The 23,585-nt window shown below is 43.6% G+C and overlaps 1 protein-coding gene across 3 annotated transcripts in view; it reads right to left on the bottom strand.

Annotated features, from left to right (window-relative positions):
* Window positions 1-23,585, bottom strand: part of KIF26B (kinesin family member 26B) — a 531,529-nt gene that overhangs the window by 313,302 nt on the left and 194,642 nt on the right. For all 3 annotated transcript variants that reach the window (XM_055419734.2, XM_055419735.2, XM_088845508.1), the window contains one exon: window positions 19,150-19,686. In XM_055419734.2, coding sequence (XP_055275709.2) covers window positions 19,150-19,686 — 537 coding nt within the window. The remainder of the gene's footprint in view (window positions 1-19,149; window positions 19,687-23,585) is intronic.

The following is a 23,585-nucleotide window of genomic DNA, read 5'->3' as shown; positions in this document are numbered from 1 at the left end:
GTAAATAGAGGACTATTTTAATAAACTTTTCAGATAATTGTGAACATTCTTCTTTGATACTGCACTAAAAATTGACAAATGGTGGTTTCTTAAAGGTTCACTGAAATGAGTAATCTGAATTCACATTAATAAGTATTCAGTACTCTATTGTACGCGGAGAGTCAGACACGACTGAGCGACTGAACTGAACTGAACTGAACTGAACTCTATTGTACTAATATCCATTAGGTTATCTTGCACTTTGAATGGATATTATGTTACAAGATTTTATAACATAATGCATTGGTCATTTGGAAACTATTGGTTTACTGAATTATATATATCTTCCAGATGTTGACACATTGCATTATACAATATTAAAAAAGTTACCTTTGTTAATATCCCCACTAATCTTATCAGAAAAGTCTTTAAGTGTTGAGAAACTTTGCCATGGTAGCAAAATCAAGTTTTCCAAAAGTTGAGATTTCAACTGAAAGCTCAAATTTTACCATTGGTAAAACAACCCCGTCATCTGTTTTCCTCTTAAGTAGCAAGCCTTTGCATTCGTGTTTGAGAAAATGTCTGCCAAATACTCAGGTTATTCTTTCACGTATATAACAATGTATTCCAACAGGGAGTGGCAGGGAGGAGAAGGCCAGTAGCTTACAACTCAGACAACCCCATAAGTGCTTTTCCTCAAGACAACCCTTGAACGTCTCTGAAATACCTCACATTTCAACACACATTTCTAGATTTAATAACATTCATCATTTTTATTGCTTCATCACGGACCTTCTTAAGTGAAAATGCGCTTTTAAAAAAAACTCCACATGCATGATGATGAAGAATACAGTGACTAGAGGTACAGTTTGGCACCACTGTCTTGACTGATGTAGACACGCCAGCAGTTTCACCTGTCACTGCCTTTGCACCATCAGAGCAAATGTCCACACAGTGAAAAAAGGCAAAGGATGTCTGAATAGTACATAAGAGTAGTTTTGAACTCACAGACCCAACAAAAGGATCTTGGGATTCAAATGGTCCACAGAGAACATGTTGAGAGCTGCTGTAATAGGTAATCTAAAACTAACTCAATCAAGCTAATAGGAACATAGAAATGACATGCGATGGAAAGAAATATTAATTGACCTCTGGAAGCAGGAAATGCCCACTACATGGACGTGTCTTTCATATCAAGCTTGTCAAATGATTTAACTCTTTAACCTACGAGCATGTATAGCTTTGATTTAAAAAACTAATAAAGGGACTTCCCTGGTGGTCCAGTGGTTGAGACACCAGGCTTCCACTGCAGGGGGCATGGTTTTGATCCCTGGTTGTTAAACCAAGATCCTGTAAACATCATAAGTAATTTAAGCATTCTTCCAAAACACAATGTACTGCTTCAGATACTTAAGGAATTCAAATATCACTTCAATGGATAAACATGGTTTTGTACAAGAAGCTTGAAATACTTCATTTTTAATGTTGATGTAATATAAGCTACAGTTCTTTGTCAGTCAGTTCAAGTAGTAAAGATGGATAAATTATACCTTATTTCAGTTCTGCCAGGAGAGTTGTGTGCTTGTGTGGACGTGTGAGTGTGCATACATGAAGATGAGCTTTTTAAGAAAGGATAGTACGAACTCTTGAATTATTAAGCACTAGATGCAACTGAAATCCTCCCCCATCTGAAAGGGAATGACATTGCTTGAAACAAGCTTTCTTGCTGACTGGAAGTCTCACTCAAGAGGGTCCAAAGCTCACTGTTCCAAAGTCACCTTACAGAGACAGGAGCACACTTCACACCCCACAGTAGCTTTTCTGTGGGCAGGTCCAAGATTCAGAATCAACCCACTGACTGGCTCTCTGCCCTCCTTGAATAGACACAGACTGAGAGCAGCATTCTTAACAGAAATATAATTCTGGACAAATGGACCTGAAAGGTTAGATGCATAACAGTGATGAAAGGTACATGTGAGGAGGGCTGGTGTGCCTGTCCCTATGAAGAACAGGCCAGGAGCCATCTTTCCATGATGACTCAGACTTGCTCCTCCCCAGGGAAGGCGGGAGACAGATGTGGAAGGAATGAGGGGCCCACTCAGTCATGCTCCTGTAGATGGTGAAAATACATGGGACCAGATTAATTAACACAGTCATTATCTTGGCAGTTTCCAAACACGGCGATAAATGCTAACAGCATCATATGTGCAAGGCAAGAGAAAAAAAGAGCAAATCTGGGCAAATCAGGACTGTGACATTTATGTGACTAGGCATTTAAAGGAGCCACTTTTTCTTCAGTAAATAAAAGTGCATGATTCTAATAGTCACTTTAGTATTATTTTTCAAGGAAAAACATTTTCAATGTGAGCTATTTTTCTACTTCTTCCAATAGGATCGATTCAGAAAGTTATCAGGGCTTCCCTGGTGGCTCGCTGTAAAGAATTCACCTGCAATATAAGAAACACAGGAAACTTGGGTTCAATCCCTGGGTCAGGAAGATCCCCTGGAGAAGGAAATGGCAACCCACTCCAGTATCCTTGCCTGGGAAATCCCATGGACAGAAGAGCCTGGCGGGGTACAATCCATAGGTGGCAAAGAGTTGGACACGACTGAACACATGTGCACACACACATAAAGTTGTCATGTAGATCTTCTCAGAAACTGTTTTCTCAATACTATGATAAAAATACTAAAATGTTCATATCATGGGCCTTTGTCCTGTAAGATTAAACATCTCAGTCTCAAGAGTTTGTACGCCACACCTTTGTTCTCATGCAGATGAGCCATGAAAGACTCACCAGGAAGACAGGAAACAGCTTGCCACTCAGTGTCTGAAGTGGGAGGCATGGAACCAGAGGATCTTTTAACTCAAGGATTCAAAATTACCTATTTGAGCCTCAAAAATATAAATATATATTAGACCAAAGTTGGTAACAGGAGCCCAGGACTCAACATCTCCTGGGTGAATGACCAGAGGCTGGGTAACATGGATGAGGGAGAAAAGTGAGACTTGCACTTGGTCTCTGGAGCTTTCCCCTCCTACCCCATCTGCACAGGGCCACAGCAACACCCGGTTACACTCCGGGGAGCTATCAGGGCAGCCCCGCCTGCTCCTAATATGTGCACACAAGGGAAGCAAGAGATATTTTTAAAAATGGAATCAAGAGCTAGTCAGGATAATATACCTCTACTTCCTCCAATAATACAACATTTACTCTTTATTTCTGGATTACTGTTCAGTTAAATAAACAGTTCATCTAATTCATAGCTATGTAAGTAACCAGTATTAAGATGCATTTTTCCAGATACCCGGATGGACTCCTGTCTGGCTCCCCCTGCTTTCCCACAGCATGGCGTCTGTGCTTCTGCCCTGGCACTGACCCCAGTCTGACCTACGTCAGACTATGCCTCACTGGGAAGTACAGGGAGCTACGCCTCACTCATCTGTGCTTTTCAGCCCCTGACACCTGGCATGTTGTGAGTGTATCAAAACGCTGAATGAAAGGAAATACTGACTTAAATCTATTCTTCGACAGAACTGTCTTTCTCCTCCTAGGATCAGGGAGTGACAAGATGATTAGTGATCTCTGTCATAGGTTAAGCTGATGAAGTTACTCATCACTTATCTTATCAATGGATGGTGCTAAAAAGGAGGTTGTTTAAAGGAGGAAACAATGCCGACACAGGTTGCAAATCTAGTTAGTGGGATCCTGGTGACCCTTGCAGTGTTTATGGACACTGAGATCAGGGTTGGTGATGGGGGAGGGGGCAAGATTCTTCTTCACTGTGGGTGGTCAGGGTCTAGTTTCCTCATAGCTGCAACTCCAGCTGGGCGTCAGGAGCCCCCTGAGCCCACCACCCGTTGTCAGGGTCATAGAGCCTGCCTATCATCTAGGACACAGGAGTCACTCAGTGCCAATGTAAGAACACGACTGTCTGCCCACCCCCAACACACACAAACACACACGTGCGGGTCAAGAAGAGCCACTTAGAACAGCCCATCACTCCTCACTGACCTTCTACACCAAGTCACACTGCTAACAGGCAGCCATAATTTAGCTGTCTCAAGTACTGTGCTTTGTACCCCCAGGAACTAGTATGGTAAGATGTCTGCCTCAAAAAATGTTTGCTGGGGGGCCTCCATGGTAGATCAGTGGGAGAGAATCTGCCCACCAGTGCAGGAGACACGGGTTCGATCCCTGATCTGGGAAGATCCCACGTGCCTTGGAGCAAGTAAGCCCGAGAGCCACAGCTATCGAGCCTGGGCTCCAGCGCCCGGGAACCATGGCTACTGAGCCCACATGTCACAACGGCTGAAGCTGGCATGCCCCAGAGCCTGTGCTCCACACCAAGAGAAGCCACCACGACGACAAGCCTGAACGCCGCAGCTGGAGAATAGCCCCGGCTCACTGCAACTAGAGAAAAGCCCACACAGCAGCTAGGACCCAGCACACCCAAAATAAAAGTACAAATAAATAAATATCATTTTTAAAAATGTTTGCTGAATGGTGAATAAATGTATGTGATTATAACATAGTGACCCTGCTTTTCATGTCTATGTACTGACAAGACAGAATGGTACCATGGAGAAGACATGGAACCAGAGTCAGAAGACCTGGGCTCTGCAAGAATTAGTCCCTCCCATTCCTCATCCACCCAGGAAAATACATACGTTATACAACATTTAATGAATAGTTAACGGTAATTAATACATTTATACCCATTAACCTCAAATGCTGCATTGTGCCATTTACCACTGAGCCTATTATATAGTTAGAAGTTAGCAACTACTCTCAAGAGGTTGAAATGTTTGTGATTTTTAAATTTGTGACTTCCTTTTTAATTCCTGTATTTTAGTTTCCATTACCTTTTCGACATTTTCTATGAATTGCTAACAAGTGATATAGAATTGACCGATTTTCATTTCAAGTCCTTTTATTTCCTTTGCCCACCCATTCTCAGAGATGCAAATAAACCATAATAAAATGAGATTACGAGGGTAGAATGAGGGGAAACACACGAATAACTTATAACCTACATAATTAAGTCTTAGAACTCTCAAGAGGATGATTGTGTGATTTAAAATAAAAATGGAAGAAGGAAAAAGAGATAAAGGACACGTGGGCAAGGTAAGGAGAATGAAGACTGGTGATTAGTAACTAAATAAGGAGAATCGTCAGAATAGAATTTGCTTAATATTAAAGTCAGAAAAAAAAGAATTCCCTCAAGTTTATTATTAATATAAAACTTATTATTATGAACTTATAGAAATGCAATTTACCAAACTTATTTCAACAAATAACTACACACTGAATAAAATACTTGTTGACTAAATTTTTCAGCATGGGCTTCCTCCATGCAAGTGGTGTCTATTCACATTAATTTGTACCTCAGTTTCCTCATCTTTAAAATGGGCAAACGATCTCCTTACTTCAGAGGACTATTGTGAAGCTTGAGTGAAAACACACAAAGCAGCAAGCACAGTGCCTGGCATATGGTGAGAACTCAGTACGAGTTAGCTGTAATTATTATTCTTATTACTATGAAACTCTAGATCATTGATATGCACACACAGCTGTCAAGTTGAGAGACAATGAACTTGGTAACTTTGGAGAGAAATCATACTAGAAATGGCTGAGCACCCAGTAGGAGAATATAAAATGTTAAAAGCTCAGGTGTCTGTTCATAGGCTGACAAAGCTGAGAGCAGAATGGGGGTCAGGGGGAACTCCAGTTTTCCTCTTTGCAAATAGAGAAACCGCCCACAGTCATGAAGTATGTGGGAAGACTTCCCGGGTGATCCAGTGGTTAAAACTCCACACTAACAATAGCAGGGGAAAGTGAAAATGTTGATCTATCAGCTGTGCCCAACTCTTTGCGACCCCATGGACTGTAACCCACCGGCCTCCTCTGTCCATGGAATTCTCTATGCAAGAATACTGGAGTGGGTTGCCATTCCCTTCTCCAGGGGATTTTCCAGACTCAGGGATCAAGCCCGGGTCTCCTACACTGCAGGCAGATTCTTTACCATCTGAGCCATTAGGGAAGCCCAACTGCAGGGAGCTCAGGTTCAATTCCTGGTTGGGGAACTAAGATCCCACAGGCTATGTGTCACAGCCAAAAGATTTTTTTTAATGAAGTAAGTGGTAGAAGTGGGGATGGAATTAAGATTTGTGGTTCTTTGTACTCTACCATCTCCACCGTCCCCAAAGCGAAGGCCATTTCGATGGCTGAAACACTTTTGGCCCATTTTAGCCATCCAGCCACATGCTCAACAACAAATCAGTATATCTCTTCCTCAAAAATAAACGGATCTGGAGCCCTTTTTCTAAAATAGTAAAGCTTCCAAACTACCCTAGTTAGAGGCCAGAGCCTCCTGCTCCTCATTTTTTCCACGAAGCACCAGCTACCCTCATCTTTCTACTCATTACGTGTGGACAAGAATTTTCATTCCTCTGCTCTCTGTCCCTCTCTTACCTCCTAAGGGCTCAACAGCATGGTTGCTGCTGCTAAATGGCCAGTTTCATAAACTGTGACTCAGCACTGGATTTTGAAGTGTCTGGAGGGAATGAGCCACCTAATGAACAGCAGCGATTAATCCCTCAAAGCACCTATACCACTGAAGCATTCTATCAAAAAAGCTATTTAGATGGAAAATATAATCTATACTTAGAGGAAAACAAAACAACTGTTGCCGTCAACAAAAACTCCAATACACAATCTTAGCTGAAATAGGTTCTGATGCATCTTGAAGCTACAGAGTGAGCCTGGGAAATAGCCATGTTCAAGATAACTGTCATGCTATGACAGCTGGAAACTGACCTCAGATACAGGACTGCCTCAGACTTCTGAATTCACCAATTCCATCACTTTTTTCCAGGCTAATGTGTGTTGTTCCAGGTATGTCTCTCTGTGTGTGTGTGCATGTGTTTTAGCCGCTCAGTCATGTCCAACCCTTTGTGACCCCATGGACTGCAACCTGACAGGCTCTTCTGTCCATGGAATTCTCCAGGCAAGAATACTAGAGTGGGCAGCCATGCCCTTCTCCAGGGGATCTTCCCAACCCAGGGATTGAACCTGGGTCACCTATGTTGCAGGCAGATTCTTTACCATCTAAGTCAACAGAGAAGCCCCCAGGTTTATCTACCTCACCTTTAAGTGTATTTTGTTAGGCTGCAGGAAGGCAGAGAGTCATGCTCTAGGAGCAGTCAGTGTAGGTCAATTTTATAGCCTCTCTAAGTATGGGATCTCATTTTGCAAGTGTGTGTGTGTGTAAATTTTCATTAATCTAGTGCTTAGAAATAAAAACAAATTCAGAATAAGTGAACCTAATCCTTAAAACAATCCTAGGAGAGAGATATAAAAGAGAGATTGATATTTTGTGTGGCAAAATGTCACTCAGCTCATAAGCAGGTAAGCCAGACTTTACAGGCAGACCTGGGTGCCCCATCTACTACCCCAAACTGAGTTCCATCTTCACTGGAGATCTTGGCCAACAGAGTCCTTTCTAAAGCATATGTGTTAGGGGACTTTCCTGATGGTCCAGTGGTTAAGAATCTGCCTGCCAATGCAGGGGACACAGGCTTGATCCCTGGTCTGGGAAGATCCCACATGCCCCGGAGCAACTAATCCTATGTGCCACAACTGCTAAGCCCACGCTCTAGAGCATACCAGCTGCAACTACTGAGGCCATGTGCCTAGAGCATATGATCCAAAAGCAAGATAAGCCACTGCAATGACAAACCCGAGCACTGCAATGAAGAGCAGCCTCCTTTCACCACAACTAGAGAAAGCCCACACAAAACACTGAAGACTCAGCACAGCCAAAAATAAATAAATAAGTAATAAAAAAAGAAGAAAGCATATGTGTTAGGACATCGAATTTAAACATCTACTTACTCTGTTCAATAAAGACCACACTGTTAACAAGGAAAGGGCCTGGCTGCCATTTATTAATCTTAGGAAATCAGTATAATTCATGATGAGAGTTCCAGGATTAGGCCTGTTCAGCCTGTCTCTCAGATGAGCTAAAACATGTCTCACTAGATGGCAGCATTGCCTCCACAGCCTTTTTTGTTGATTTTTGGCCCAGCTTTGTCTCAAGCTTCATCCCCACTGGTCTCCCCACCTCCCAGTGAGAAGATGTGATGTAGGGCATTTGTTTCTACACAAATGCACAGAGCAATACAATTTGAACGTGGACTTGCAAGTCTGAGTGACCCAGAACTGCCCACAAAGATATGTTAACAGAGTGTGCTGCTGTGGGTGGCCCTCCCCAAGATGGGGAATGTTGGACCAGTCTGAGGAGTTGGTCCCTCCCCCTGAGGGACGGAGGGCATGGAAAAGGCCAGTACACAGGACGCTCTTTGAATCTCAGCTCTGGCATGGTCGAGCTGCTGTGTGACCGTGGGTGAGTCACTTGACATTTCTGGGCCTTGGTGTATCATCTGTAACTCACAGAGGCATCCTTCCCATCTTGCTTCCCCTGGGGTCTCTAGTGACTGTTTGCTTTAACAAAAAGGGAACCTGTCAAGAACAGGCTAATGGGTTCAATCTTTCCACTGATACAGATCCTCACAGCCTGAGCCATAGGCACCAAGGGAAACCAGGCTTGCTAAAGTGACGAAAACTGTTAGACTGGCTCAGATGTGTCACAGAATCAGAAAACTCCTGGTTATACTCCTTGAGTACAAGACAGGTCTGCTGCTATGCTTGCTTTTCACGTGGTACCTTTTTTCTCCCCAGAATCTCAGTCCTTCCGGGGCACTCAGATAAGCTACTGAAAGAGTATGTTAATTCTTTGTGGCCACTGGTACAGCAGCAACGTGCTAAGTGATCTTCAGAGTCCTAAAAATGGTGACTAATATGCTTCCTAAACACCTAAATTACTCCCCGGGAATAACTTAGGCATATGAAATATATGACTCATTAACTAAACTTCACGAATACCTCTATAAGATAGAGGCATGCTAATTTGTCACGCTAAAGACTGTTAGCACAGTAAAATCTCAATTTAATATTAATTAGGTGTGTGCCTGGGGTGGGGTAGACAAGGAGCAGACCTGAAATCTCCAAGTTGTCGAAGATTCCAAATTATGTAATAATTTCAAAAGAAAGATATATTTGACAAAGATACAAGCAGATAATAAGAAATCTAGAATATTACATTTTATTAGATGTGTAAACTAAGGAAAACAAGAATGAGCGACCTGAGGACTATTTCAAAATGCTCGTGGAACAGGGGTCATGAATCAGGACCGAATAACCTCATATTTCAAATTAACTTCAGAATAATGAGATTCTACTCTTTCGGATTATTTCAAATGCCACCGCTCTACTATTCTGTAGAATTTTAAATTATTCATGTGTATATACTGTCGCCCCTCCTTCTTTTTTAAAAAAGGTCTTCAAAAATGGAGAAAAATGGGTCCATGAGCCTTTCAAATATTTTGTCAATTTACTCACTGATGGTGGGATGAGAGCAATCTGTTTAGAATGTGACCTTCTCTTGTAAGATGTGGTGCAGATACTGAAAGCTGGTTTCTGGTCCTACGTGGCAGTGACTGACGTTGTCTGAGCTGGGTGACATTTATTTCTTGAGCTTGATATTGGTTTGGGTCTTGTTTTTTCATCCACTGTTGGCTTTTATATTGGAAAAGAGGATGCTGATTCCATGCAGTCTTGAGTCTGGGGAACCTGAGTTGACTGAGGGTAAGATGGCCCTCAAATTTCCAGTCCCTTCACCGAGGTCTCACCGTGTGTCAGACATGATGCTAAGTGTTCAACATACATCATTTTGTATAATCACCATAACAGCGCTGCCACTGGCCGCTTTGCAGAGGAGAAAATACAGACATGTAACAGTAAGACACCTGCTCGAGGTCACACTGTCAGCAAGGAAGCTGGACTTCTATTTCCGGTGCATGAACAGCAAATCTAGCGTGACCCGATATCTAGTCCCTCATTGTTTGAGACTTGGATAATATCACTGATGAGTAGCAGTCTCAGGCTCCCCCCTCTGCAGAATCTGTTTACTTTGTCATTTTTAAAAAGCAGCAGCCATTGTTCACTGTGGACCTTTCCTCAGCTCTACAAAGAAAGCCAGTGTTTTGCCCAAGTAAACCAGGGCTGGGAGGATGGCCCAAATGGGAGAGGAGATGAGATGCTGTCTAAAACAAAGATAACTGTGAAAAGGGGTCCCCATCCAGGGAATCCTCTCTCTGTTAGGACTTCACCTCCCTTGCGCAGCCATCCTCAGCTCTGCCCTCCACCCCAGCCTGGCCTAGTGGAGCTGGACGAGAGGGTGGGCCACATTCCCATCGCTTCTCATCTCCCGTCCGCCCAAAGGACCCAAGGGGAGAATAAGAAACACTTTTAAGTAGCACAGCACCTTACTCACTATTTTTAGCCTCTTTCTGGACCCTAGAACTATTGCTGAAGGAAAAAAAAAAAAAAAAACACAAACCATTCCACGAACCTAACCCCAGCGATCAGCTTGGTCAGTAGGAAAGGAATGGAAGCTTCCTGCACTGGTCAATTAGGGAGGTCCTCAGCATAAGCTGACCCATCCCAGGAAGTGTTCCAGGAAGTAGTGTTTACATGTGTATCTATGGCTGTAAAAGCACATATAACGGTATGTGTGTATAAAAGCATATAACGGTATTATATGTGGAAGTTCAGAAGAGGAGGTTGTTATTCCACAAAGAAACGCATGTGAATATTTTTTCATCTGACTTGAAGTATTCTCCATCTGTACAAGGGTGTGCATGGATATGACCTCCCTGCTTTATTTTGCCCCTTGTATCTTTTCTCCTTCCCTTCAATCTTCTCTATCCACAGGACAGAACAAGAATGTGCCACTGTTGACCAGCTGTGAACATCTGCACCTCCTCCTTTCTCAGAAGTGGGATCAGCAAGGAACAAGCATGGGTTGCTCACCTCCTCAATGCTACCGTCATCTTTCACCCATCTGGCTGGCATCTATCTATCTGTAGTCAGAGGAACAGTGACCCCAAATTCATATCCACCCTGAGCCTCAGCGTGTGACCTTACCTAGACACAGGGTGTTGGCAGATGTAATTAGTTAAGGGTTGGGATGACATCATACTGGATTAAAGCGGGTCCTAATCAACGACCAGTGTCCTTATAATAAGAGGAAAGTGACAGACGGAGGAGAACGCTTTTCAAGACAGAGGCAGAGACTAGGGTTACATGACCAGAAGCCAAAGAATGCCTGCTGGAAGAGACAAGGAAGAATTCTCCCACAGACTCTTCAGAGGGAGCACGGCCCTGCCAACACACCTTGATTGTGGACTTCAAGTCTCCAGAAGCATGAAACAATAAAGTTTTGTTATTTTAAGTCACTTAGTTTGTAGTAATTTTATTATGGCAGCCCTAGGAAACAGAATATACTGTCTGGCTATCATCTGTCTGTCTGTCTGTCTATCTGCATTGTTCTCTTCCCTATACTTATTACACTACTGCCAGATAAATGGTTTTTTAAAGCTGGGGTTCTTTGCCCCGGCAGTTCAAACCAAAGCCTGGGTCCCACCTGAGATATTCTGATTTCATTGGTCTGGACTGTGGCTTAGGCACCGGTATTTTTCTTTAAAGCCCCCAAGTGATTCTAGTTGAGAACTCCTGCTGTCAACAAGGAAATCTTTGCATTTTCCTGCTCCAAAATCTCCAGTGGTTGTCTTCTGCCTACCGAATTAAAAGAAAAGGACAGCAACTAAGAACTTCTGCTCTACAGTTGCCAAGGTGCTTTCACATTCATGTGAACCCTCAAAGCACCAGATGACATAAAACTGAATACTGGAGCAGTTCTGTGAAACCCCTTCAATCAGGACAACAGACATGACAGAGAAGATGGGCTTCCTTCTACAGATACTCCTGCCAAGTCTCTCCTCACCCTCCCACTCCCCAGCTTGGAATGTTTTCTGCCGTTTCAACAGTATGAGATACTTACATAACGCTAATTACTAGCTGCTGATGGAGAGGGCTGTGGCGTGCTTGTTATTATGATGCTATAACAATAGGGAAATCTGAGACAATTGAAAACCAACCGCGCAGTATGAGTAACCTCTCATTCTGTGGAGGCACCCAAATGAAATAATCTGACTTGCTAATGCACTGTCTGATCCACCGGGTAATGTAGTTTGTTGTGTGGGATGAAAAGCCCATGTTCTTGGCCGTCCTGCAGGTTTCCACAGCAACTCCTTGGTCCCTATACCTCATTAACTTCTCCTACCAAGCTTCACAGCTACCCAGTGCTTACCAGGTGTATTAGTTTCCTATTCCTGAAGCAAATTACTGAACATTTAGCAGCATAAAGCAGCACGCACATCCATTCTTTACTCCATCAAGTCCAGGGTGTCAGACATCTAAAATGGGCTAGACGGGCTTCTTCTTTCTGCAGACTCTAGGGGAGAATCTGATTCCTTGATTTTTCCAGCTTTTTAGAAGTTGCTTTCACTGCTTGGCTTGTGACCCCTTCCTCCATCTTCAAAGCCAGAGAAGTCGCACCTTCTCTCTTCTGACCTCTGCTTCCATCCTTACATCGTCTCTTTCTGACTCTGTTCCTCCCGTCTCCCTTTTACAAGGACCCTTATGATTACGTTGGAACCATCCAGATAATCCAGGGTGATCTCCCCATCTTAAGATCCTTAACTTTATTGTATCTGCAGAACCGCTTTTATTTTGTAAGGTAGCACATCCATGGGTTTCAGGAATCAGGACATGAACATCTTTGAAGCTCCCCTTCCAGCCTACCAGGCTTCCCTGATAACACTGGTGGTAAAGAACCTGTCAGGCAATGCAGGAGATACAAGAGACAAGGGTTCAATCCCTGAGCCAGGAAGATCCCCTGGAGGAGGGCATGGCAACCCACTCCAGTACTCTTTCCTGGAGTATCCCATGAACAGAGAAGCCTGGCAGGCTACAGTCCATAGGATTGCAAAGGGTCGGACATGACCAAAGTGACTTAGCACACACACACATTCAGCCTACCACCCAAGTAAATGACTAGGTAAAAAATAGTTCTGAAATTTATTGATGAAGTATAAGTGTTCCCTTCAGTCCATGGCTCTGCTCATAGTTATAAGAGGTGATGACTCTTTCAGAATTTCACCCTGAGCACCATATTCTTGAGAAATGCTCTGTCCGTTACAGAAGATACAAACTGATCCCTTTTCTTGTGTCCAGGCTTGTCAAAATGCATAAAGATAAATAACACTCTTTTGGTCATCTATAAACAGGAGAAAACAAAAACTCAAGATGTCAAATGATCTTTCTGATGTCATAACTTATCAAATTGCAACACTTTACGTTATTGGCCGAGCTGGACAGAGCAGCAGCAAATTGGCACTAGGGCTAGACCAAGAAAGGCATTTTGTGTATTTCAGTAACAGGTGTCTGAGCTCTGCAGGGCTGCAAAGAACGTGAATGGGAATCCTCCACTACTGACACACGGCAAACACCTGCCCTGCTCCTTTGTGAAAAGTGGCCCAGTGAGGAAGGAACATGTATGCACCTCATCCCCCAAGGCAACAGCTCTACTCTCCATGTGCTTCTGGGTTCCATGGATCTATCACAGTCAAAGCCTCTGAGCACTGGAGCACAAGTGAGCCTCAGAGTCCACCCTTCTCTTCCAAGGGCACCTGGAAGTCCTCTATAAAAGGATCAGCATCAAGTCTTCCCAGAGCTTCTGACTTCAGAAGACCAAGGCCTGGATATAGCCAAGATCCCACAGTTTAGCAAGCTTGGAACTGCTTTCAGGTTGGTGCTACTATTGCCTCACTCTTGCCTGTATGTTCAAAGACAAAGTCCAATAATGCCTCTGCAAGAATACTGGAGAGGGTTGCCATTTCCTTCTCCAGGGGATCTTCCAGACCCAGGGATCGAACCTGGGTCTCCTGCATTGCTGGCAGATCCTTTACCATCTGAGACACCAGGGAAGCCCAGGCCTCTGTTTACTATATACAATTAACTTCTAAAGATATGAGACAATCCCACATGACTTCAGCCAGAGTTCAGTCTGGAATTATTCCTAACATTGATTCTAATGGATGTTTTTTGAGAAAGCAGGATAATTTTTATCAAACACATGTCCTCAAATCAAGAAACGCACAAATACCTCATCATGTTAAGGATTCATTATGGATTTATCACTTATGTATTAACTTAATATACTCCTGAGTTTTCTTGACAACGTCAGTTTATCAAAGTCCCATAAAATAAAATTCTTCAACCCTTTCAAATGTCCCTATTTTGAGTGTGACATCAAAAACCACCTGGACTACGTTCATTGCACCCAAGGACTTACTGACTATCATTAAGATACTTCAGGTTAAAGATCAGCTTGGAGCCGATTAACTGGTGGTTTCCACCCAAAACCTTGAGGTCTGTATAGGCCTTCTACCCTGGAAATTATTTCCTAAATTTTAGGCCAGTCAGGAGAAACAACTTTAGTGTTTCCTTGAGAAGGGAACTTTTCCTAATGAGTAGACCTTTATTTATATATGTTAGTTGCTATCAGAGACATGAGAATAAATAAATCTATGTTCTCAAGAAACAAAAGACATCAAACAGCATCAGGAAACTCTACCCAAAAGAAACTTCAAATCTCTCAGCCTTGGTTTCTAGACAGCTGATATTGGTATCCCTGTGTTATAGTTTATAAAATATGTTCATACTTTTAAAAAAATTGTTCTCTTGCAAGGTAGGGATTTCATTCATAAGGAAAGAGACTAAAATATTAAGCTACTAAAACAAGATTCAACAGTTGGAGGAGCCATACTCTTGAACTAGGCAGAACCATCTCTAAATCTCCCACCATGGTGCAAAAGGCAATTACTATCCTACAGAAGTGGATTCTAACATGAACATTCTGTGATTAGAGTATTATGTGTAAAGTCTTTCCTGTAAGTATTTCCTGTAATAAATGTAAATTGGGAAAAAGCAGTTGCCATTCAAAAGAGGTATATAATTAATCTGTGGTGAACTACAAGAAATTAATCCAGACATGTTTTCTCAAAGCTAAAATTCATGTGATAAAATGAAAGTTCTAGAGCATTGCACTGACTGTGTTAACTGTCTGTAAGTTAATAAAAGAGCACCTTTCTTTGAAACAGTCCACCTTATCAACTTCTGTGAAATCAACTTGCTATGATATTTAATGAAAAAAATTATCTGTGGTTTGTTTGCCATTTTTTATATAATCTCAGTGCTTCCTAAATTACTATTTTCCTCACTTGTCTGGATAGATTCTTATTTATCTGCAGTGCTTATAGGTCCCCACTCTTTCTGAAGGTAGTCGAGAAATATGAAGGATCTAGCAAAAGAGAATCAAGAAATCTTCCTACTGCGGCCTTTGAAGACTGAATCCCTGAGGACTCATATGAGTAAAGAATCTGCCTGCAAATGGTCGAGAAGATCCCCTGGAGAAGGGAATGGCAACCCACTCCAGAATTCTGGCCTGAAGAATCCCATGGACAGAGGAGCTTGGCGGGCTACAGTCCATAACATTGCAAAGAGTTGGACACAACTGAGTGACTAACAGTTTCACATTTTTACTTTTCCCACACACAGTGCTGTGGGAAACAGGGAACTTGAGGGGCCTGAGGGACACTTCTCTCTCCCATGCAGAGGTTTTACTCTGCTCACTGCTGCAAAGCCCGTCCTCATTCTTGTCATCCCCCTGTATTTAAATGGCAGAACAGCGTCCTCTTCTCCCTTGCTTCTACAGGCTCCAGGTTTGCTGGTGTGGAGCAGTGCCCTCGGCAGCAACAAAGTCTAGATAGGTACTTCTCTGCCCAGAGAACAGCTTTGGCACTAAGCCAGAGGACCATCTGCTCTGTGGGGAGGGAAGTGGGAGTAGGGGTGAGCAGGAAAAGTGAGGTCAGCTTTCAGAGCAGTCAACCATCTCTGGCGAGCTGGCCAGACTGAACTGCAGAATATTTACTGCAGGGAGATGTCCATAAGAGGAGCCATGCAGTCTAGCCAGACCCAGAGCCCCCACCCCAGGGCATGAGGATAACATAGTCACGACACAGGGACATTGGTTCACCAGGCACCAAATCTCTTTATCCCAGAGAGATTTCCTCTGATCCCTTTAACTACTGCTCAGGGGAAATGAAGAAATTAGTCTGTTCTGAGTTGGAAAGAAGCAATTAATGTATCCAAGACAATCTCAAGTTGGTAGCTGCGTGAATCACCTTTGTGCCTGCCTTTGGCCACATCAACACACCCTTGCCCCATGGACTGGACTTCAAGCCCTTCTGCAGGCTCTCAGAGCACACTGGGCATCTGTCTACGTTTGCAAGCACCTCCCTGGATTATAACACGTAGTTCCCCTGCCTTCTTCACTAAGGACCACAGGACAGGAGCCTGGGTTTCCAGCCCATGGCAGGAGCCCCAACCAACACACAGCATAGTGTCTGGCACTTGGGAGAGCTTATAGACACTTGTTATCATACAGGAAATTCTTTTTCCCTCTGAGGTAGAACATGGGGAAGGAAGAGCAGGAAGAATTATTGCACACATTATTTTAAATGTACCAATAATCCCCAATCTTCCTTTTAAGCAGCCTATTCTGCCCGCCACCCCCTACACAGGCTTTCCCCACACTCTGGATGTTTTATATGAAAGCTCCAGTTCCAAGTTCTTCTGTCCTCACTCACCAGCGCTGTGCAGCAGCTGAATCTTCTAACTAGCACCTGATACATGTTACAAGTGCTCTGGGGCCCTGGAAGGTGAAATGTGAGTTGTCTGTGTAACATGAGTGAGTGTGTAGCTAGCACAACCCAGGATGTGTTGAAAGTATGACCTGGGTAAAAGGATGTGCACCAGAGCATTTCATTTATAGTGGTAAAAACCTAAACTCGAATCACTGATGCTTGGCTATATAAATTAGGACAGATTCATATATGGGTAGTATTTATATAATGGAAAGTTAGGCTACCATTAAAGATCCTATTTTAGAAAAATATATAATGGTTGGAAAATACCATGAAGTATATTAAGCAAAAAGCAGATCAGAGAACTGAACATTATCACAATTTTAGAAACTGCGTGCGTATAAAATCCTGGGAGGAAATATACCCAAATGCTGTGAATTTCTATTTCTGGGTGTTGTTGCTTTTTAAAGTCTGTCTTAAATTTTTTCATGTTTTCAAAATTTTATTTTACAACAGACATGTATCACTTTTTATAATTTCTAAAACTATTTTTAAATTACAAACCAAAAAAAAGCATATTATTCAATAATGGAAAGAAGCTATTCTATTCCTGCCCTAGATGGTTATATTCAAACATTAGACTATGAAGTCCCACCCAGGGTGCCACTGATTTCTCATTATATTTTTATCCACAACCCAGAAAATTCTGTCCAAAAGTGAAGTGGCAGGCAGGCCCCCACAGGTCAAAATAGGAGGCCTTTTTTTTGGTGTACCATGTCTTAAAAGAAACCATAGCTGGAAAAGATGTTGAGATAAGTGTTCTGGGGTAAGCTCAGAAAGCTGGAAGCAGCCAGGGAAGGGAAAGCCATTCTCCTGGGCAGGGAAGACCTGGTGCTACTCTGGCACCAGCTGTGTGGCCACGGTAATTATTCCATTTATTTAAGCATCCTGTTTCCCCATCTGTAAGAGGAAGATAAACATCTGTCCTGCTGACCTCACAGGCGTATGGGGGACGGATTAAATAAAATGATGTGTGCTCTATATTTTGTAAACTATAAAGCATCATAAGGTAAATGAAAAGTTTGGCCATCCAAGATCACTAACTTCTCAAGATAAAGATCCATGCTCCCCACTTTCTTTCAAGATATCAAGAGAAACAATCTATACTTCCTTTTACACTCTAGAAAAGTCACCAGGAATTTTATCAGCTGCATTCTACTCATTTTATGTTTCCCTGTACCTCTGTCCCATGAAAGAAAAACTATGCTATGCATTCACTCAACTTGTTTCTTTTTTCTCCTGGACACAGGGGTAGACTGGCTTGCTCAGCCTCCCCTAAGGGAAGATGGGACCAGTAGACTGAAATCTCACCCCCTCCAGGCTGGGCCCCCCACCTCTTCCTGGGAGATCCTCCACTCTCTCTTTCTCCAGTTCCTGGCTGGTTGTACAAGATCTCGTGGAAGACTCTGAGACCGCTGGAAAATGGTGACATGCTATTGATAGATGGAGGAACCTAGGACCCTATGTCATAGTGGAAGACTACCCATCAAACACCCCATACAACAGGGACACAAGTGAGAAATAACTTGAGACCATCTGTTGCACCAATTATCCACCCCGACTAGTACACTCAACGCCAACACTTTCTGCCGCTTCCCACATGAGTGACGCAGCGGTCACAGAGCACATATGATAAACCCAACCCTCCTCCAGCAGAAAACTCACCCAAGAAAAAGTAATAAAACTTTTTTAGATTCCTTGGCAGACTTAAGACCTGCTTTCTTATTTCTATAGGGAAACTTGAGAGTATATGCTAATTTAAATACCAAAAAAGAGAAAATAAGAAAAGGGGAATACATGTTTGGTAACCTAATCCCACAGTATTTAAGTGAAGTGAAAGTGAAAGTCACTCAGTCATGTACGGCTCTTTGCAACCCCATGGACTGTATAGTCCATGGAATTCTGCAGGTCAGAATACTGAACTTTCTTTCCTTTCCTTTCTCCAGGGGATCTTCCCAACCCAGGTATCAAACCCAGGTCTCCCGCATTGCAGGTGGATTCTTTACCAGCTGAGCCACAAGGGAAGTCCAAGAATACTGGAGTGGGTAGCCTATCCCTTCTCCAGTGGATCTTTCTGACCCAGGAATCAAACCAGGGTCTCCTGCCTTGCAGGCTGATTCTTTACCAACTGAGCTATGTATTTTAAGGTAAGATGCAAATAGAAAAGGGTTATGGTCGGTCAAAGTGGGAGAAATTAAGACGAGAGTCTCCCTCTCTTTTGATGGTATAGACAATGGAAACAGAGCACCATCTTGGATCACACTGGTCCCTCAGACATTTTATCTCTATTTAGCATCATCCAGCAGGGCTGCATGGAAACACTAGGCTCTGCATTGGGGAGTTCCCAGAGGGAAAAAGTAGAGAAAGAAAGTGCTACCCACTTCTTTGCTTTGACTGTAGCCAACCCTTTCCTTTTTTACTCAGAGGCTACTTACCTGGTAGGGATACAGGGTGACCCCGTTGGTTCTCGACAGGGACCAGGTGCCGTCCAGGTACTGGTGAGCCTGGATGGCCACTGAGCTGAGGATATTCCCGTTGCTGGGACTGGTGGCCATCTGGAGGCTGACCTTGGCCTGGTGGGTTGGAGACCCACTCTTCTTCTCCGCCCCATTGCTGACCCCGAGGCTGTTGGGTTTGCTGCTATGCTTATTGGTGACGAAGGCTGTGTAGCTGGAGGGGGCATAGGAAGCAGGCACAAAAGCCCAATCTCTGGGCTGCTGGAGGCTCCCCATGTGCCGGGACCCCACCAGAGTAGGGACGTTGGAGAGGGGTGGGGGGGAGCCAGGGGAGCCATCAAAGTGCTCGCTGCCAGCCGCCTGTTCCAGGGTCAGCACCATCTGAATGGCCTCCTGCTTCAGCTGGTTCAAGTGTGTGGCACAAATGTCACAGCGGTTGTCCCTGTCATTCCATGCCTTCCGGATGGTATTGGGGACCTGGAGCTTGTCGTGAATCACAGCCGAGAAAGCGGGATCCTGGAGAACACATAAACAGACAAACCAAAAAAGGAGAGTCTATAAATCAAGGCTGGTAAGTGTAATTCAGATGTTTAGTTTATGAGTTAAGCCCTTCATGTATCCAAGAAGTTGGATTGTTTGATTGACATCCAGCAGAAATGAGCAACCAGATTGGCAGACGAGCCTGTAGTTGACAAACACATTTGACAAATGTAATATTTTACAATGGAGACGTTAAGGAACTAATTTAATACATACATACACACACACACACACATATATATATATATATATATATATATACTTCTAAGCATCCTGCTTACCAGGCTAGTCAAATAAGAACGTTCCAGACTTCTCCCCTTGTGTCCATGGTAACTATATAGGCACACCTGGATGCTCTCAAGGTGTTCACAAATGGGTGAAATAGACACAATTGGGTATCCAGGCCTGGTGGGGGTGAGTACAGTCTCTCTGGACTGATGCTCTGTGCCCCGCTCCATGAACTATGAAAACTTGGTAGCAGATGGAGATACTACTTGTGACCCAGAACAGAGATTCTTTTCTAAGAAAACCCTGGCCTCATTAGCACCGTTTGCTAAGTTCCACTGGAAGAAAAACCAACTAAACAGATTCTGGCGCAGAGATACAGCCTCTCCAGCAGTCCAACAAAACCCTCCAGAGCCCCCGTGTTTACCGTCAGCCTCCAGCAGGCTGGCCGTGCCCGCACCCATGTAGCTGATGTTCTGAACCATCAGAAGAAAAATATCTCTTTCATAAAGAATTCAAGATACTTTTCCCCAGAAACTTCATCTAAAACTATTAAAAAACTCTTTTGCTCGAAGCATATATTTAAAAGAAACCAGCAAATATTTAATGAAGATACTTCTTTCATTTGTGTGTGTGTGTGTGTGCTAAGTCGCTTCAATCATGTCTAACTCTTTACAAACCTATGGACTGTAGCCCACCAGGCTCCTCTGTCCATGGGATTCTCCAGGCAAGAGAACTGGAGTGGGTTGCCATACCTTCCTCCAAGGGATCTTCCCAACCCAGGGATCAAACCCGAGTCTCTCTTACAGCTCCTATATTGGCAGGCAGGTTCTTTACCACTAGCACCACTTGGGAAGCTCCTTTCTTCATTTACTTTGCTTTAATTTTTGTAGGAAAGCAGGACTTTACAGAGAAACAAGCACCAGGTGTGTTAACCGGTTATCAAAATACTTGCATTCTAGTTCCAGTTCTGCTACTCATTAGCTGTGTGACCTTGGACAACTTACAGAGCCTCTCTGAACCTCTCATCTGTCACTCAAGGCCATGGCCTATCTTTATTGTAGGGTTCTTCCAGCTCCATGACTCTCTGTAGGGAAATGGGGATACAGTGGAGTACACTGTAGCGTACAATGTCTGCAGAAATGGACAGAGCCCCTGTGCTGTTTGGGGGCCTGGTTGAACTTTTGAGATTCCACAACTGCTGCAAGTAACTCATGAGGCTTATCTCAATGTGTATTTTCCTGAGGACATTAGAAGAAAATCTTCCCTTCTGAAATTTGTGGTATCTTTTATGGGGTGGAAACCCCATCAGGGCTGAGTGGGATTTGATGAGCTAGGGATGAGGGGGGCAGTGTGGGGCAGCCAGGGTGGGCAGGGAGATCAGTGATGGGAGGGTCATTCTTCATTATGATCCATCTTGATTACGGGCTCCAGCATTTTGTTTTCCCTGTTTAACTACCCTGAACAGCTCCTCAGCATGCACTGATTAATTGATTAATAAATCAAGAAGCCTCTTTACACAGCAGCAGCGAGGAGTGGCTCAGAGGGGTAGAAACTCAAGACGGTCATAGAAAATGATGAGAAACAATAGGAGGTCAAGGTTGACCAAGTCTGACTGATGAAGTGATGCAAACCATATGAGACCTGTTTGTGGCGCCCCTTCTCAGCTGCTTTGCCCAGAGTCCCTGACCGAAACTCAGCACATATGGGACCCAAAAGGATCCCTAGGGACCATTCTAGAGCAGACCATCACCTCAGTTTCCAAATAAGAAAACTGAGCCCCCAAAAGGGTTAAAAGCTTGGACTATATCCAGACTAGCTGACCTCTAGTCCAGGATTTTCCACTGCAAGAGCCAAACAGCCATCTTCATCAATGGACTCCGAATTTTGCACAGACATAAGGTTTTTACCACCTTCATCTATGAAATGCTCATTTAATCAAAAGGAAATATTTGGGCCCCTATATGTGTCAAAATACAGTTTCTTGCTTTTTCACATAATATTACATACTGAGCATTTTTCCTTGTCAATACATATCATTTGACAATGTGATTTTTTTAAATGACCACATGGTGTTTTATCCTGTGGTTGTTTCATAAGTCATTTTTTAATTCCCACGTCTACTACCTAATTAGAGGCCGGGTGAGAAATCAGAGACTGGCATTAAAAGCAATCTGTTCCCCATGGCTTATGCTTTCAAGGCACCAAACTATTTGGTTTCAAGAAAGCTCAAATTAATTGTTTACTTAGAATATTTTTGTTAACCCATCACCTGCAGTAGCATCATAGAAGAAAGGGATTTTAAGACCAGCCCCATCCACACATCATAGTTAATTTTAGATTCCTGTAGAACCTGGATTTGACTCTGACATCTGCAGCCGGAGTAGAAAAGATACATCCACTCCACAAAAACTGCCTCATGCTGAGGACTCATTTCTCTCTTCTTTCTTGATTTTCACACTCTCCCTTGAAGTACCTTCCTCACTTAGCCTGCTGCTATTTGCTGCTTGACTTCCCCCATGGAACAAACAATACACATTGGCTGGGCAGCAGGCTGAGGATCTTGGTTCCTGTTCTGAGTTCAGACTCCAAGGGACCCTTTTGGCTCCTGGACTACTCAGTGCCAGGTTCCCTTGCTGCCCCCTCTAGTCTGGGACCAACCAGCACACAGTCAGGCACATGGAGCCCAGCACTCCCCTCCCAGTACCCAAAGCACTGACAAAACCATCAGAGCACTGCAGCTGAGCCCACAACTAGGATGGCCCCTGACATCCAGGAAGTGGCAAAGCCCAGAGCCCACCGCTGCCTCAAAAAGAGGAAAGCGAGATGGGTGGTTTAATGAGTCTGCCATTGCTGATGGATGTCAAGAGGTGTTCCCTAAATTAAGCCACCCTTGATCTGAAACCTTAAGTGAGTTCTTAGCATCCAAAGGCCTCAGTAAGTCAAAAGATATGTCTTAGGGAAACTAAAATCCCTTTCAAGTGCTGGTCTACATACTGTAAATATTTTAGTGCACCTCAAAACTTCAAAGAAGAAAGGTCAACAGAGTCTTCCGTAAGTGATGGAATAAAGGGAATACTGCTTCCTGAGAGAGTAGGAATAAACAGGGAGAAAAGAAGCCTTCAGAATCATGGAAGACTCACACATGCTGAGTTCTCCTGACATGGACAGGAAAGGACTGTTGTGGCCCCAGGAGATGGACTAGGGGAGTGCCGTCCGGTTCAGCTCGCACCAAAAGAAACCTGGACCCAGAGAGGGAATGGGCTTAGTATGCAGTCTGGCATGCTACCTAGTGTGTGGACTCAAACACTTTCATACTGTCTTGTCCTAACTCATCTTCTGACCTCAGAAAGTCAGGTGGGAATAACAGGAATGTGTGCACAGCCAAACCTCTATTTTTGGAGTCCTGATTTTTATTTCAGCACCTTGGAAAATGGGCTGATGGTATTTGGGCAACATTTTCATCCTGAGTTTTCAACTTAAGGATTCTGTGTTCAAAACATTCTCATCTTTCAAAAATAATACAAAATTATTATTATTCCACATGCATCATGGAGAGGAATTCAAGAAAACACTTGCTGCTGCTGCTGCGTCACTTCAGTCGTGTCCGACTCTGCGTGACCCCATAGACAGAAGCCCACCAGGGTCCC

This window comes from Moschus berezovskii, chromosome 17, assembly GCF_049115385.1.
Source record: "Moschus berezovskii isolate FMDL1 chromosome 17, NW_MosBer_1.0, whole genome shotgun sequence".
Taxonomy (NCBI): Eukaryota; Metazoa; Chordata; class Mammalia; order Artiodactyla; family Moschidae; genus Moschus; species Moschus berezovskii.
The sequence above is the reverse complement of the archived record's forward strand: the minus strand, read 5'-3'. Positions and strand labels throughout refer to the sequence as shown.